The sequence below is a fragment of the Babylonia areolata genome, chromosome 3, assembly GCF_041734735.1.
Source record: "Babylonia areolata isolate BAREFJ2019XMU chromosome 3, ASM4173473v1, whole genome shotgun sequence".
NCBI classification, from domain to species: domain Eukaryota; kingdom Metazoa; phylum Mollusca; class Gastropoda; order Neogastropoda; family Buccinidae; genus Babylonia; species Babylonia areolata.
Genome location: NC_134878.1, coordinates 61,700,614 through 61,716,989, shown reverse-complemented (window position 1 = coordinate 61,716,989; position 16,376 = coordinate 61,700,614). Strand labels below are relative to the sequence as shown.

Below are 16,376 nucleotides of genomic sequence, written 5' to 3'. Positions count from 1 at the left end.
TGCCATAGAGATGCCTGTATGCCTGTGTGCAGTTGGGGTTGCCATAGAGATGTCTGTATGTCTTTGTGCAGTTGGGGTTGCCATAGAGATGCCTGTATGCCTATGTGCAGTTGGGGTTGCCATAGAGATGTCTGTATGCCTATGTGCAGTTGGGGTTGCCATAGAGACGTTTGTACACCTGTGTGCAGTTGGGGTTGCCATAGAGATGCCTGTATGCCTGTGTGCAGTTGGGGTTGCCATAGAGATGTCTGTATGCCTGTGTGCAGTTGGGGTTGCCATAGAGATGTCTGTATGCCTGTGTGCAGTTGGGGTTGCCATAGAGATGTCTGTATGCCTATGTACAGTTGGGGTTGCCATAGAGATGCCTGTGTGCAGTTGGGGTTGCCATAGAGATGTCCGTATGCCTGTGTGCAGTTGGGGTTGCCATAGAGATGTCTGTATGCCTGTGTGCAGTTGGGGTTGCCATAGAGATGTCTGTATGCCTGTGTGCAGTTGGGGTTGCCATTGAGACGTGTATGCCTATGTGCAGTTAGGGTTGCCATAGAGACGTTTGTACACCTGTGTGCAGTTGGGATTGCTTTAGAGATGTGTGTGTGTGTGTGCTTGTGTGCAGTTGGGGTTGCCATTCAGACGTGTATGCCTATGTGCAGTTAGGGTTCCCATAGAGATGTCTGTATGCCTGTGTGCAGTTGGGGTTGCCATTCAGACGTGTATGCCTATGTGCAGTTAGGGTTGCCATAGAGACGTTTGTACACCTGTGTGCAATTTGGATTGCTTTAGAGATGTGTGTGTGTGTGTGTGCTTGTGTGCAGTTGGGGTTGAAGCCAGTGGAGAGCGAGCAAGGGCGTGAACTGGAGCCAGGCGCCGACACATCCCGGGATGGCAAGGATCGACAGGATCGTAAACCTGGAGACAATGTGGGTAACCCAGGGGTGGGGGATAAAAAGAAAAAAAAAAAAAAAAAAAAAAAAAAGAAACATTTTATTTCAAGAGGGTCGTGGAACAAGCGTTTAGACTTTTTCTTTTTTTACTGCCAGAAACGAAAATCATGAAAATACAAACTTGGCATATGAACAAGTATTATTCCATACAGAGGGAGGGAGATACTGAAAGAGGCTGAGGGGGTGCTAGTGGTGTGTGTGATGGTTGATTCAGTTGTGTTTTGCAGCCATTTCAGTGGATCTGTTGTAGCCTGGTAGCCTGGTGCAGTGTATACATGTATCGCGTTTTAACCCATCGCTGGCCTCACTCACTTGGAATTAATACTCAGTTCTTACCAGCATTTACCATATTGGTTACGCTCAGAACATGGGTAGAGCCAGATTCAGAGAGAGAGAGAGCATAGTTTTGTCTACTCAAAATTTGGTAACTAGTGGCTGGCACAGTTACTAATGGGCCAGTCATTGGTGTTTTTTTTTTTCTTTTCCCATTAACTATAATTGTCAAGGAGCATAATTGTTTCATTCAAACTCTAAATACCTGTTATATATATTGAATTGTCATATTCAAACTGGGCATTTAATTGTCCTATTCAAACTTTGACTCTTTCTTTACTCTTTTTTATTTTCTGTTGTCTTCTGCTAGAGAGGTTACTGTTTTTTGCTGTTGAGGGAAAAACAGACCCGCTTGCACTCAGACACGTGCACACACACACACACCACAATGCATACACACACCACACAACTCACTCTCACACACACACACACACACACACACACACACACACACATATCCAACACTAACACACACACACACACACACATCAACAAATCCCAATCACAGCAGTTTTCCATGCTACACACACACTGACACAGTCTTCCCTCCCTTCAGGACGCCACACTGGAGCGGGAAGGCATGCAGGGCACCATGGGCCTGACGCCAGCAGAGCTGAAGAAGAAAGCCAAGGAGGACGAGAAGGAGCGGAAAAAGCGAGAGAAGGAGGAGGAGAAGAAGCGGAAGAAGAAGGGCAAGGACCCCACAGCTGAAGACAGGACTGATGAGATGGTGAGGGCTGGTGTCCGCTTGTGCTTGTGCTGTATGACAGTCAGTCGTGTTGGACTGTGACCATCAGAACAGCAGAGGAGGCAACTGCTGTTCCAACAGTCTGGGCTAGAATTTGATCATAGTGGAGAATGTCTTGCCCAAGTTACATCCCGACTCTCTCGGCCAAGAGGTTTTAGGACAGCAGGCGTTGAGATGATTTCCGAAGGCCAACTAGCTCCCAAGGCTGCAGCACTTAGAGCCAGTGCACTCTTGCCTCCTAGTTTAGATTTATAGTCCTTCACAAAAGACTAAGCTGTGAATGGCATACCATTGTAATGGAGAAACCATTGATCAAACAGCTACAGTTGGCCCAAATGTAAGCTAATGTCAGTCTGTGATATAAGCTAAGCGTTGGGCCTATGTGCTGTAGAATATCAATACTGATACTATTGCAGATTGACGCACACACCTCCCAGGCTGGAAGCTTGTGGCGGTTCCATTGAAAGTTACACCCACATAGATAAACATGCTTTCATGTACAACATACCATATACAGACAAGTGTGTGTGCGCACACACCCTCACTCACGCATGTACAAATCACATAAGCAAAGGCACGCACAGCCAAAGTTCAAGAAGCACATATGTTAATAAATAGGTAGGCAGAATGGAAGAGTTGTGTTTTGAGTGATGTTATAAACTGGACTTGCGAATCCACATCACATACTGAGAAGGGCAGTTTGTTTCATACAACTGGATCGAGATTGGAGGAAAAAAAACTTTGGTTTTTTAGTTTTCCCAGAGGAATTGTCAGGATTTTGGAACCAGCAGCCAAGAGTAAAGCATACAGTGGCTGATGTAAGGGTCTGGTCTCTGTCTGATTGGAGAAAGCTGTGCTGGGTTGGGAAGGGACCACTGGCGTTGATTGTGTCAACAGTTTGAGATGCAGGCTGTATAGTCTTCAGTGTTTGTTTCCCCAACTGATAACTCTCACGATACCAGTCTTTCACCACTTGTTAACTGTTAGGATATCAGTGGTGAGTTTCCCCAACTGATAACTCTCACGATACCAGTCTTTCACCACTTGTTAACTGTTAGGATATCAGTAGGGAGTTTCCCCATTAGGATATCAGTGGTGAGTTTCCCCAACTGATAACTCTCACGATACCAGTCTTTCACCACTTGTTAACTGTTAGGATATCAGTAGGGAGTTTCCCCATTAGGATATCAGTAGTGAGTTTCCCCAACTGATAACTCTCAGGACATCAGTTTTTCACCACTTGTTAACTGTTAGGATATCAGTGGTGAGTTTCCCCAACTGATAACTCTCAGGACATCAGTTTTTCACCACTTGTTAACTGTTAGGATATCAGTGGTGAGTTTCCCCATTAGGATATCAGTAGTGAGTTTCCCCAACTGATAACTCTCACGATACCAGTCTTTCACCACTTGTTAACTGTTAGGATATCAGTGGTGAGTTTCCCCAACTGATAACTCTCAGGACATCAGTTTTTCACCACTTGTTAACTGTTAGGATATCAGTGGTGAGTTTCCCCAACTGATAACTCTCAGGACATCAGTTTTTCACCACTTGTTAACTGTTAGGATATCAGTGGTGAGTTTCCCCAACTGATAACTCTCAGGACATCAGTTTTTCACCACTTGTTAACTGTTAGGATATCATTGATGAGTTTCCCCAACTGATAACTCTCAGGACATCAGTCTTTCACCACTTGTAAACTGTTAGGATATCAGTAGTGAGTTTCCCCAACTGATAACTCTCACGATACCAGTCTTTCACCACTTGTTAACTGTTAGGATATCAGTAGGGAGTTTCCCCATTAGGATATCAGTAGTGAGTTTCCCCAACTGATAACTCTCACGATACCAGTCTTTCACCACTTGTTAACTGTTAGGATATCAGTAGGGAGTTTCCCCATTAGGATATCAGTGGTGAGTTTCCCCAGGATATCAGTAGGGAGTTTCCCCAACTGATAACTCTCACGATACCAGTCTTTCACCACTTGTTAACTGTTAGGATATCAGTAGTGAGTTTCCCCAGGATATCAGAAGTGAGTTTCCCCAACTGATAACTCTCACGATACCAGTCTTTCACCACTTGTTAACTGTTAGGATATCAGTAGTGAGTTTCCCCAGGATATCAGTAGGGAGTTTCCCCAACTGATAACTCTCACGATACCAGTCTTTCACCACTTGTTAACTGTTAGGATATCATTGATGAGTTTCCCCAACTGATAACTCTCAGGACATCAGTTTTTCACCACTTGTTAACTGTTAGGATATCATTGATGAGTTTCCCCAACTGATAACTCTCACGATACCAGTCTTTCACCACTTGTTAACTGTTAGGATATCAGTGGTGAGTTTCCCCAACTGATAACTCTCAGGACATCAGTTTTTCGTTTCACTGGTTGTTAACTGTGAGGATGTGTTTATTTCCCCGGTTGCTTGGGATGTCGGCATTTGTTTCACCGGTTCTGAACTGTCAGGACATCGATGTTCGTTGGTTCTTTTACACTGTTATTTGTACAGAGTTTGTCGTGGGTGTTGACAGGGTGGAGGAGATGCCACAGAGAGAGCCCCGGGTAGAACACCTGGCAGCTACGCCGATGAGGAAGGGGTGAGTGCTTACCTGTCCTCTTGTGTTCCACACAGCTATACAACAGCGAGTGATGATGATGATGATGCGTAAACCATGGAATGTGTTACACAGCTTCTCTTACTTGACTTTACAGCAGAAAGGATGTCAAAAAGATTCTTTGGGTCATGGTCGCGGTACGTTTTCTTACACATGTTGTTTTTCTATGTTGATTTTGACATGTGATATGACCAAATTGCTTGGACAATTGAGATGTTTGTTTTATGATAGCAGGGTTGTTTCATGAGAGGATTTCCTGTGGAAACAAAGTTTTTGTTTTTATGACAGGATTGCTTTTACTAGCAAGTTTTTTTGTTTTTTTTTTAATGACAGAACTGCTTGTACAAACAAGTTGTTTATATGATGGAATTGCTTGTACAAACAAGGTTGTTGTTTTTTTTATTTACAAAAGTGTTTATACAAACAAGGTTTGTTGTTTGTTTTTTAAATTACAGAATTGCTCTTACAAAGTATTTCTTTTTTGCTTGTGCAAAGGTTTTCATGTGCTGTGTGTCAAAAGATGTGTATTGGTGGTGTTCATTTTCACAGGAGCCAATCAGATTCAACGTTGTGGCCCCTGTGGGTGCTGTGGCTGGCGAAAAGGTTCAATTTTCAGTGTACTTCTTGGGTCTTTGGACCTGTAGATGCCACTGCGGTTCTATCCTTTACCTTTCACTTTTGTCGTGAGACGCCTTCAAACTTGTTACCAGAGATATATTTTTGAATGTTTGAACAAGAAAAAGAGGGTTTATCAGGATGGACATTTAGTCTGAAGAAACTGTTCTTGTAACTTATGAGGTTATTTTTTTCTTCTTCTGTACTTAGGTATTAAACATGTATGAAATGTTCAAGCAAAGAAATCTAATTTCCTCAGTATATTTATAATTTTTCAAAGTGAAGAATTTTCTTCTTCTTTCTTCTGCTTCTGCTTGAATTCTGTCTTACGGACTGAAATAGTTTGTGACAGAATTTTGTTGTTGTTGTACCGTAGAGTTTGAATCTACATGTCTACCACATTACATAAATCAGCTTGATGGAATGAAGTATTTTATAAGAAAAGAAATGACTGCCATAAAGGCAAAGTACCAGAAAGTGCAGTTTTTTGCAGTCACTTTTCTTTGGTGCACAAAATAAATCATATGGGACTTTAGAATGCTCAAACATTTGATATGAAATGAAAACAGCTTGTCTATCTTAGAGACGAAAACAGAGATGAAAGTTGTGCAATGTGTCCATCTTTTCTTAGAGTAGGAAGTGTCTGATGTGTGGCATTGTATGGCCTGTAGGGCAAAGGCAAAGACAAAGACGGCCGCAGCCCAGGTCATGATTCGGGCAACCGCAGCCCGTTCAAAGACGGCACTGACCCCTACGGCGCATTGTGGGAGCCTGGAGCAGTTCCGGATGTGGAGATGAGAAATCGCACTTCGCCGGGGAGCCGGGACCCAGAAAATGAGGATGAGAACAAAGACCGGTTCTCTTCCTTCAAGGACCCTGGAGGGCCGGAGCGTTGGAGCTTCAACAAGGATCGTCCGAAGAGCGGGCAAGATGGACGCTCCCCTGACAGAGACCAGGACGGCCGTAGTCCTGGCAGAGAGGGCGACAGGGACCGGTATGGTCCGGGTAGGGGGGACGACCGCTGGGGCCCCGAGTCAGACGACCGGGATCGCTATGGCCCGTACAGGGATGGAAGAGAACCGTACTCTCCTGGCAGAGAGGGGCCAGGCAGAGATGGAGAAGGCAGAGGTGGAGACCGCTTTCCTCCTGGCGTGTATGGGAGAGAGCCAGGGAGGGAGAGAGACCGGGACAGCTGGGAGCCAGGGAGAGACGGCAGAGATCCAGGGAGAGACGGCAGAGATCCAGGGAGAGACGGCAGAGATCCAAGAGACAGCAGGGGCCCGTACGGAGGCAGAGACGGGCGAGGGCCAGGCGAGGACGGAGAGGGGCGTGGTGGGAGGCCAGGCACAGGCGGCTACAGAGACCTCCCTCCAGGGGGTGACGAAGGGCGGTACTTTGGGCCTGGGGCTGAACCCATTGAGGCTGAGAAGGTGCGCTGGGCTCCTGAAGCCATGGATGTGGACGTCGGCAAAGAGCGCAAAGATTCTGAAAAAGACGACGACAAAGACCCCAAGAAAAAGAAACATCGCAAAGATTCCGACAAAGATGACGACAAAGAGCCCAAGAAGAAGAAGTCTCGCAAAGATTCGGACAAAGACGATGACAAAGACCCCAAGAAGAAGAAGTCTCGCAAAGATTCGGACAAAGACGATGACAAAGACCCCAAGAAGAAGAAGTCTCGCAAAGATTCGGACAAAGACGATGACAAAGACCCCAAGAAAAAGAAGCATCGCAAAGATTCAGACAAAGATGACAAAGACGCCAAGAAAAAGGATCGCAAAGATTCGGACAAAGACGATGACAAAGATGGCAAGAAAGACAAGAAAAAGGGAAAGAAGGACAAAGACCGGAAAGGCTCGGACAAGGAGGAAGACAAGAAACAGAAGGGGGCTGACAAAGATCATGACAAAGACAAGAAACGTAAAGACTCGGACAAGGATGACGAGAAGGACAAGAAGAAGGACAAGGATGGAGACAAGCCTGGCAAGGATGACAAGGAGAAGAAGGGTGGGCTTTTCGGCAAGTTCAAGAAGCCCAAGGAGTCCAAGACCAAAGTGCCTGAGGAGGAGGAGGAGGAGAAGGAGGGGGAGCGATACCCAGGATACGGTGACGATGAACAGGTTAATCTCCCTACCTGTTATTATCTCCCTTTCTGTTTGTGGACAGGGTGTTTTCACACCACCTTGGCAGCTTGCACTAGATGACTTTTAATTTAGCATTGCGGGTTATCTTCTCTGAGCAGGTGCTACCTCTACTTCTGCTTGTGAATACCTTTTTTTTTTTCTTTTTTTTTTTATTCCTCCGAACTTGCGTTTTGTTTGAACTAGCTGTCTTTAGTATTCAGGTTGTCTGAGAACGTTGAGTTACCTTTTTGCTTGCGAAGAAATAATTTCCAGTCCTGTCATGCTTGGAAGTAGTTGTCAGTCAGAGTATAACCATTCTTCTTTTTTTTTTTTTTTTAAACAAAAATTATATTTTTCAGGCTTGCTCTTTTCTTGGCTTTATTGGACAAGTGATACGATTTGCTTTCTGCTTTTGAGTGAGTTAATGGCCCTTTAGCGATCAGCTGGGCACAATAAGCCACATGATTTTGATTTGATTTGACTTTGATCAAGTTGAATCTTCTTGCTGGTGGTTATAGTGCTGAGGGTTTAGACGTGGCACTGTGGTGAATGCTGGTTCAGGTCTGTCCCATGCAGTGGTCGCCTGCCTGTAGTCTGACAGTGTCTGGATCTTGGTCTTACTCTGCAGCATATCCTTCAGGGAACAACAATTCCTGTGTTTCTATACCCACACCATGGAGAGAAGACTATAGAGTCGATTCTGTTTCTGCTTTTGAAGTCTGGCTTTTTTTACTAACATATAAGGTTGAGGACTATTTTGATTTTTTGATTTTTTTTTTTAAGTGCAGTGTATTCTGAAATGAGCATGTTTTCAGCATGGTATGCACATGGGAGAGGTTAGATGTTTATTTTTGTCGTATTTATGCTTCTTTTTTTTTTTTTGCAGAGTATACATTGTGAAATAAACTTCAGCTTACAATTTACATTGAAAGTATCAGATCCACTGTAGATCTTCAGATCTTCGCTCTTTTTAATTTTTAAATTTTTTTAAGCTTTGTCATGAACAAGCTTATTTATTCATGGTTATGCTTTCACCCTATTCCATTCTTGCAACAACTAAACTAATTCATGCAGTTTTAGTAATGTTTGGCTGATTCTGTTTCTCTGCTCAGTATAGAAAGTCACAAGATAAAAGTTTAGTCTGCTGAATATACCAGCTTTGGAGGAATAGCAGTGGAAGTGACTCACCTGTTAGTTTGAAAAAGACTACATTTTTGCGTGGTATTTTGTAAACGACTGTATTGATTTTTGCCACAACTTTGTATTGTATTACTCTTTTTGTCACAGCAGATTTCTCTGTGTGAAATTTCGCAGTTCTCCTCAGGGAGAGCAAGTCACTACAGTAAGAGTGCCACTTTTTTTTCTTGGTCTGGATGCAAATGTGTTTGTTTCCCATCAAAATGGATTTTTTTTTCTACATAATTTTGCCAGGGACAACCCTTTTGATGTCGTGGGTTGTTTTACATGTGCTAAGTGCATGCTGCACATGGCACCTTGGTTCATCATCTCATATGATGATCATTGTGTCAGCTGAAGAGGTAACATATCTCTTGATGGACCTAAGTACAGGGTAATACACATGTCAACTGTGTCAGAGGTGATTTGCATGAGAGCTTGTTGCAATATAACTCTGGTGGTAGCTCATGCTTCGCACCTATTTTGACCTCCAAGGATATTTATTGTGTGAAATCTCAATCTGTTTCGAAAAAGATCCAGATAAGTCAGTGAGAAGAAAGATGATGGTGTGAGAAAGTAAAAGCACCTAATGGCACTAAACTACAGTATTGAGATTTACTTTTCTGTATATTAATCATTCCTGGAACTGTCTGCTTGGTAAAATGTTGAGATATTGAGGAAGGGTGACAGTAGTGAACTGACATACAGCTTGCATTAATGCTTTTTTTTTTTTCTTCCATTGTGATGTGGATCATAGCTGATTTTATTTGTTTCATTTTTTTTTTTTTTCAAACAAACTTTCCATCCTAAAATTTGCACAGGTTTTGATGTGGTTGCATTTTCATTTGTGGTAACATCTGCCTGTCTTGACACCTTTGTGAATCTTGTTGCTCTGTTTGTCTGTCTGTCTGTCTGTCTGCCTCTCTCTCTCTCTTTGTCACCCACCTGTTTCTCTCTCTCTCCCTCTCACCCACCTGTTTCTCTCTCTCTCCCTCTCACCCACCTGTCTCTCTCTCTCTTTCTGTCTCTCTCCCTCTCTCTCTCTCTCTCTCTCACCCACCTGTTTCTCTCTCTGAGTCTCTCCCACCTGGTTTTCACTGTTCAGTGTATGTGTGTGTGTGTGTGGTGTGTATGTAGATGCGTCTTTGCGCACATGCATGCATATGGGAGTGTGAGTTCAGGTGGTTAGAAAGTTGATGGTGGTGATTGGATATTATTGTGCTTGTCTGTGTGTGTTTTTGTTTTGTAGGCATACCTTCTGGCATTTTGTTGGGGGTGAGGTGATGGGGGAGGATGGTGATGAATAGGTGGGGGAAGAATATACATTTTTTGTTGTTGTTGGTTGGTTGGTTTTGGAGGTCAGCTGGGGGGGGGGGGGTTCATTTAGTTACCTGAATGTGAAAATTGTTCTACGTTTTTTTTTTACTTTTTAATTGTCAGTCACATACAGTCACTGCAGTGCTCATACTCTCTTTATCAGACAGTATGCTATATTCTTCTGTGAAATTCCTTCGTATCACCATCATGTTTGTTTACCTGTTTGGAGATGTAATACTGTGACAGAAAAAGCATTGTGGATGTACACAGGTTGTGATGTGATGATAGATAATGGTTCATTAAGCAGTGTGTGTGCATGTGTGTGTCAGAAAGTCGTGACTGAGGTAAACATGATGAAGTTGCTGATGGTCTGTTCAATGGTGTGTCTCTTACACAGCTGTAAACACGTATAGGTGTGATTCCCAGTGATGGACTCTTTATACCTTCAGGAACCTGAGACCAGGATTTCTCCTGAAAGAGCTGCTGGTGTCCATAAGGCCTACCCTGATAGTGGGGATGGTGATAGATGGCGTCACCCTGATGACGATGGCAGAGGTCGTTACCCTGGTGACGACGATGGCAAAAGGCGTTACCCTGGTGACGACGATGGCAGAAGGCGTTACCCTGGTGATGATGATAGAAGGCGTTACCCTGACGATGATGGCAGAGGCCGTTACCCTGGGGATGGTAGAGGTCGTTACCCTGAAGATAAGGATGGCAGAGGTCGTTACCCAGGAGATGAGGATGGCAGAGGCCGTTACCCTGAAGATAAGGATGGCAGAGGTCGTTACCCAGGAGATGAGGATGGCAGAGGTCGTTACCCTGAAGATAAGGATGGCAGAGGTCGTTACCCTGGTGATGATGGCAGAGGTCGTTACCCTGGTGACGATGGCAGAGGCCGTTACCCTGGAGATAAGGATGGCAGAGGTCGTTACCCAGGTGGTGATGATGGCAGAGGCCGTTATCCTGGTGATGATGGCAGAGGTCGTTACCCTGGTGATGAGGATGGCAGAGGCCGTTATCCAGGTGATGATGGCAGAGGCCGTTACCCTGATGATGAGGATGGCAGAGGTCGTTACCCTGGTGATAAGGATGGCAGAGGTCGTTACCCTGATGATAAGGATGGCAGAGGCCGTTACCCTGGTGATGAAGATGGCAGAGGGCGCTATCCAGATGACGGAGATAGAAGGCGTTACCCTGGTGATGCTGATGATCGCAGATACCCGAAGGTGCCATGTTTTGGATAGTTCAGCTTTTTAGAGCCACTGTGTGTGGAAAACTAGAAAAAATGCTCACTTCTAAGCACAAAGTCACCCCCACCCCTCCCCATTCCACGCCCTTCCTTTAATTCTCCCATTCACAAATGAAACAGACTGAATTCAGCATTTGATACAACACTATTGAAACAACATCTTGGTCTGCATGTTGTGTCAAATTTGTTGGTTAAAAAGGAAAAAAGAAAAAAGGTGACCAGATCCTGAGTGTCTTGGCTGAACGTCTCACTCAGTGAAGGAAAGAACTTGATGTGCAGGAGAAAAAGAAAGATATATTTAGCATAACATATTCAACATTTGATGGTTTGTGACATATCCAGGAAATACGGAAGTGAGCTCGATGACTGGTTTTCCTAACACAGTCCTGTTCTCATGACTTCTATACTGCTCTCGTAGACATGTATTTCTTCCTGTGCCTGAATTTCCTACTGGTGGCAAGTGCTTATTCCTGATTTGCTTAAAATTTTTTTTTTTTAATTTTTTTTTTTTTTTATACATTATCGGGGAGTGCATTCCTCAACAGGTGATCTGCTACCAGAGCTTTCCTACAGCTTACATCTCCAGTGCTTGTGAAACATGGACATTGCAGTCTACTATTTTCCAGATTTTGGGATCTATGCTTGAAAACATGTCTGCTTTCATAGTTGTTTTGAGTTTGTACTATGTCAAGCTGGAGTTACTCATCAGTGAGTGCTCAGTTTGTGTTATGGATCTGATCTTGACCTTTTCTTATGCTTCATTGCCTAGTTTTCATATTCTGCCACTGTAATCATGTACTGATGTAGAGGTTTTCTTGGTTTTATTATGGTGCTTGTTCTTTTGTACAGTTGCAATTATTGTTTGCTTCTGGACAAAATGATTGTTTGAATGTTTTTGTTTCTGATGCCTTTTTGAAACTTTGTTGTTGTTTTTACAAAAAAAGAATGGTTGCTGTATTCAGAAGACAGTGTCTGTACTAACATAGGGGTGCTTTTATGAATTATTGATGGCTTTATTTATTTTTATAATTCAAAACAGATAATGGAACAGTACTGGAGTGGTTTAGTGCAACAGACTTTTATCCCAAAAGCTAAGATTTCCCCAAATGTAAAAAAAGACAAACAACTCTGTCTTATGTTCTAGTCTTATGTTCTTAATGATGGGAAACACTGGGCTTAAGTTGTAAACTGGGAAGAAAGGTATTAAAAAAGAAAAAGAAAAAAAAAGAGATTGAGGATAAGAGGGTTAAGTGAATGTATATATGATATAAATACATATATGACACGTGGAGGTGTGATGACTGGAGAGAGTGAGAGGCATGTTGAAGGGGAATGGTCATTACTGACATGTGGGTGGACTGAGCACACACACACACACACACACACACACACACACAACATTGAAGGTGTGGGGGTAAACAACATGCAGGCAGAAACACAGACTGCTGTTGTCATTGCTGCAGCTGTATGTTGTTTCTGGGCATTGCCCTGACCTGTGGAGGAAGGTGGGAAATATGGTTTTCATGCACACACAAAAGAGAGAATTATTTATAAAAAGAAATTGGATCAAGGAAGCTCTTTTTTTCTTTTTTCTTTGTGTGTGTGTCGCTATTTTACAAGTCAGTGAGCATTATTCTCCTGGGCAGTGTATCATAGGTCATAAATAATGAAAGAATTCCAAACCGTTTTCTGTATGAAATTGTTAGTGTTACTACACTAGTATTTGCAGTAAGTTCAGTCTTTCTCGGATGCAAGTAAGTGGTATGTCATGTATCGAGACTCAAGACTGGTTTACTGTCCATACACCAGTGCAGAAATTCACTGTTCCTAGGCGAAGATAGCATGTGTGAGAAAGCCATTCCCTGTCTTGTTGGTTTCAGCCTCGCAAAGGGGAGAAAGAGAAGAGTAAGCGAGCGTCTCTTATAGCTAGTCTGTGTCCCGGCCAGTCACCCAACAAGAAGGTTGGACGCCTGCTGTCCCCCCTGCCCTCAGCATGTGTGTGTTGTGTTGCGGCCCTTTTCTCTGGCCTGGCTGACTGGCAGCCCTGGGTGTAGCGGTCAGTGTAGAACGCTAAGCTGGTCCTGTGAAAAGGGGTTTGAACCCTGTGTCTGGGCCCTGTCAGTGGGCCACACTGCACCAAGACAGGATGGATGTCTGTGGTGTGGTGGGACTGTGGCTTGTGGAGTTGATCTTTCAGTGTTGTTGCCTTCTTGGCCTGCTCTTTTTGACAAGCCTGGGATTTGTGGCCTTTTTGTTTCTCACATGCGCATGCGTGCGCACATACACGTACGCATTCACACTCACATATTCAGACAGAGACACACACACACTCATGCAGACACACACATGTACATACATGCACGTGCATGTGAGGGCGCACACACACATACACCTACACACTTATCTACACATATGCGTGCACGCACACACACACACACACACACACACACACACACATATGCGCGCGCGCGTACACACACACACACACACACTGTTTCAACTCCTCTGATGAGTGTGTCAGCATGAAATAGTCCGTACCTTTTTTATTTTTTGTTGGAATGCAGTGATACAAAACTCCGTCCCTGGTGTCACAGGAAGTTTGATAAACAGTTGGAGACTCCAAATGATCCAGCTCTGGGGCTTGGCTTTTGTTTTTTATTCCTCAGCTTTATTCCTTTTCAAATGTCAGTGTTGTTTCAGGAATAAGGATGCTTACAATTCCAGAGACCTTTGTTCCAAACCAAAAGTTGATACGGCCTTTGGTTGCAATGGCCCTCTTCATTCTTGCATTCATTTGGTTTTTGCATTTTATAGTTCTCTGTTCGCATTTGTTTGGTGTGGGAAATGCATGTCCTTGTATTGCATCTCATGCTTGCATGCTGTGTTTGTCAAACAAGAAAGCATGCAGCTGACAATTTTTTACATATTTGTTGTCCCATAGTCGGGACAGCAGTTGACTCATCTGTCGTGCTGATGGTCTTGGTCGGACACAACTGACTGTCTGTACATACAGTGTGAGAAGGGTAATCCTGAAAAAGAGAAAACCTTCAGTCTGTTGGCCTTTGATGACCAATATAATGAGCAAGGTTTGGAGTTTGTGTCTCAAATAAATCTGTGGAACTCTATTGATGGTATTTCAGAGCTGAAGAGGCTGTGTGATTTACCACTGCTGTGTCCCATTGACAGTTGTTAACAGATACTTGGCGACTTTCTGGTTGGCTGAGTCAGAACTGGGCCTGAGGGCCTGTCTTAACGAAGTACTAAACCACACAAATTGGTCAGCAGAGCAAACCTGTTGGCTATAGCTTGCGCCAGTTGACAGTCACTAAATGATGTCAGACAGGGAGTGGATAAAGCAACTCATTTTTTTGGTGTCTTTATTACCCCGTGTAGAATTACAGTCGCATGACTGATTTTGAAAAGATGTTGCACAAATCTGTGCATTGATGTTGAAAGGGAAAAAAGTAAGATCGGAAAACCTGTCGTGTGTCAGACATTAGGATTATGTGTCTTTACCGTTATCCATGAAGCAAGGAAGTGGTGTCCTGGACTGGTAGTTTCAAGAGAGGGCGGGTGTTGGGTGGAGGGGGAGTAGAAAGGGGGGGAGGAACCTCCAGACAATACCTGACAAGGCTGGAAGTTGAGTTGCTTCAATCTGTCCCCCGAAAAGCTTCTCCACATGGTTGGTGCGTTGGTGGTCAGCTGAGGACTACAGCCGGCTGCAACACAATGCAGAGGTAGTTGTGGAGTTGGCTTGTGCCCTCATGTCGCTTGCTGCTGGGATCTGCACTCTTGGTGTGTTGGAGGGTTACATTGTTTGACAGGATGCAGACCTGGGTGTCTGTCTGTCTGGGTGGGTGGTCCATCTGGTGTTTGAAAGGGGAGCCTGGCTGAATAGAGGTGATACCCTGGCTGTTTTCAGCCTTCCAAGGGGAAAGTTTGGGATATAGACTGACTGCAGGGAATTCAAATCCAACATCTTGGCTTATGAAAAAGCCTGTCGCATGATTTTCAGAGCTTGTCTGACTTGGAGGTGTTAACTTTCTGTGTGTAGTTGAGACATTTTTGGCCAGTCCTGATGTGTCCGTTGTTTGAAGGGTTTTGCTATCTGAAATGCCTGCATTATTTTTGTTATTCTTTAGTACCTGCATTTTTTTGCTATTTCCAAATACCTGCATTTTTGGTTTCCATATACCTGCATTTTTGCTAATCCCTTGAATTCTTTTTATGTCATATTCCTTCTCTTTTAAAATGGTTTCAGCAGTCTTTGTTTCATTCTTTTGTGTGTGTGTGCAGTGTTATTTATTTTCAAGAGAAAAGTCAGGGAGAAGATTATGTCTTAATTAAGCAATGATACAAGATGTCAAGAGATTTATCTTTGAATAAGTCCCTCTTCTCCAAGTGACATGCACATTTTTGTCGTGTGTGTGTGTTGAGCAAAGTGCTGCGTGTGAACAGGTTTGTGTGATAGTGCGAAAAGCTTGCAGCTTGAAAAACATGCAGTGGTGTCCGTGTGATTCAAGCCTTCAGTATTTCGTACAGGCATGGTAACTGTGTGTGTTTCTGCACACTTTTAGTTGAATTGAAGAGGGATTGAATATGGAGCTGTTTCAATAGAAATGGTTGTAAAAGAACATGACACATTTAGTATCTTTGAAAATGTGCCTTGAAATCATGTTTTCCAAAGTTTGCTATTTTGGCCCTGTGTAGTTAGCATTAAGGATAAAGAAATAAGGCTTGTATGTAAAAAGGACAGGTTGATAAAGATGAAAGAAATCTTTCTTGAGATCTGTCATTTCTAATGGGAACTGTTTTTATACACATGTGGTTGGGAAGAAGAAGAGGGAGGAGAAAAAGATAACTGCTTGTTGCTTTCATCTTTGAATGAATTCCTGTCCGTGAAGGCGTCCAGCAAGTCTTCAGTGTCGTCATCAGAGGAAGAAGAGGATGAACCGGTGAACAAAGAGCCCAAAGTCCCCAGTCATGAGCAGGTGGTCATGAACTCTTTGTTTGGCATGTAGTTGCCATGGGTGTTGTCTCTTCACAGTTGTCTGTTGTGGAGTGTGTTTTGGGTCAAAGTGTTGTCCAGGCAGGTGTAGCGTTTTGGACGTCGCCGTTGCAGCCTTGCCTTTGCATGATCTGATTGTGATGCAGTGGTGTGGTAGTGTTTGAAATCAGCATCCTGACTGTTGGCTTTGGATGTAGTCCACAAGTGGATGTGGAATGTGTTTGGTACTTGCACGGTGTTGCGG

At 43.7% G+C, this 16,376-nt stretch overlaps 1 protein-coding gene across 8 annotated transcripts in view; it reads left to right on the top strand.

Annotated features, from left to right (window-relative positions):
• LOC143280176 (uncharacterized) overlaps positions 1 to 16,376 on the top strand; it is a 131,540-nt gene that overhangs the window by 94,843 nt on the left and 20,321 nt on the right. For 4 of the 8 annotated variants that reach the window (XM_076584770.1, XM_076584777.1, XM_076584774.1 and 1 more), the window contains exons 13-18: positions 813 to 917; positions 1,831 to 2,004; positions 4,558 to 4,623; positions 5,191 to 5,244; positions 5,928 to 7,376; positions 10,322 to 11,101. In XM_076584770.1, the coding sequence (XP_076440885.1) occupies positions 813 to 917; positions 1,831 to 2,004; positions 4,558 to 4,623; positions 5,191 to 5,244; positions 5,928 to 7,376; positions 10,322 to 11,101 (2,628 nt within the window). The remainder of the gene's footprint in view (positions 1 to 812; positions 918 to 1,830; positions 2,005 to 4,557; positions 4,624 to 5,190; positions 5,245 to 5,927; positions 7,377 to 10,321; positions 11,102 to 16,376) is intronic. The other 4 variants (XM_076584772.1, XM_076584771.1, XM_076584773.1 and 1 more) reach the window with 4 other exon arrangements.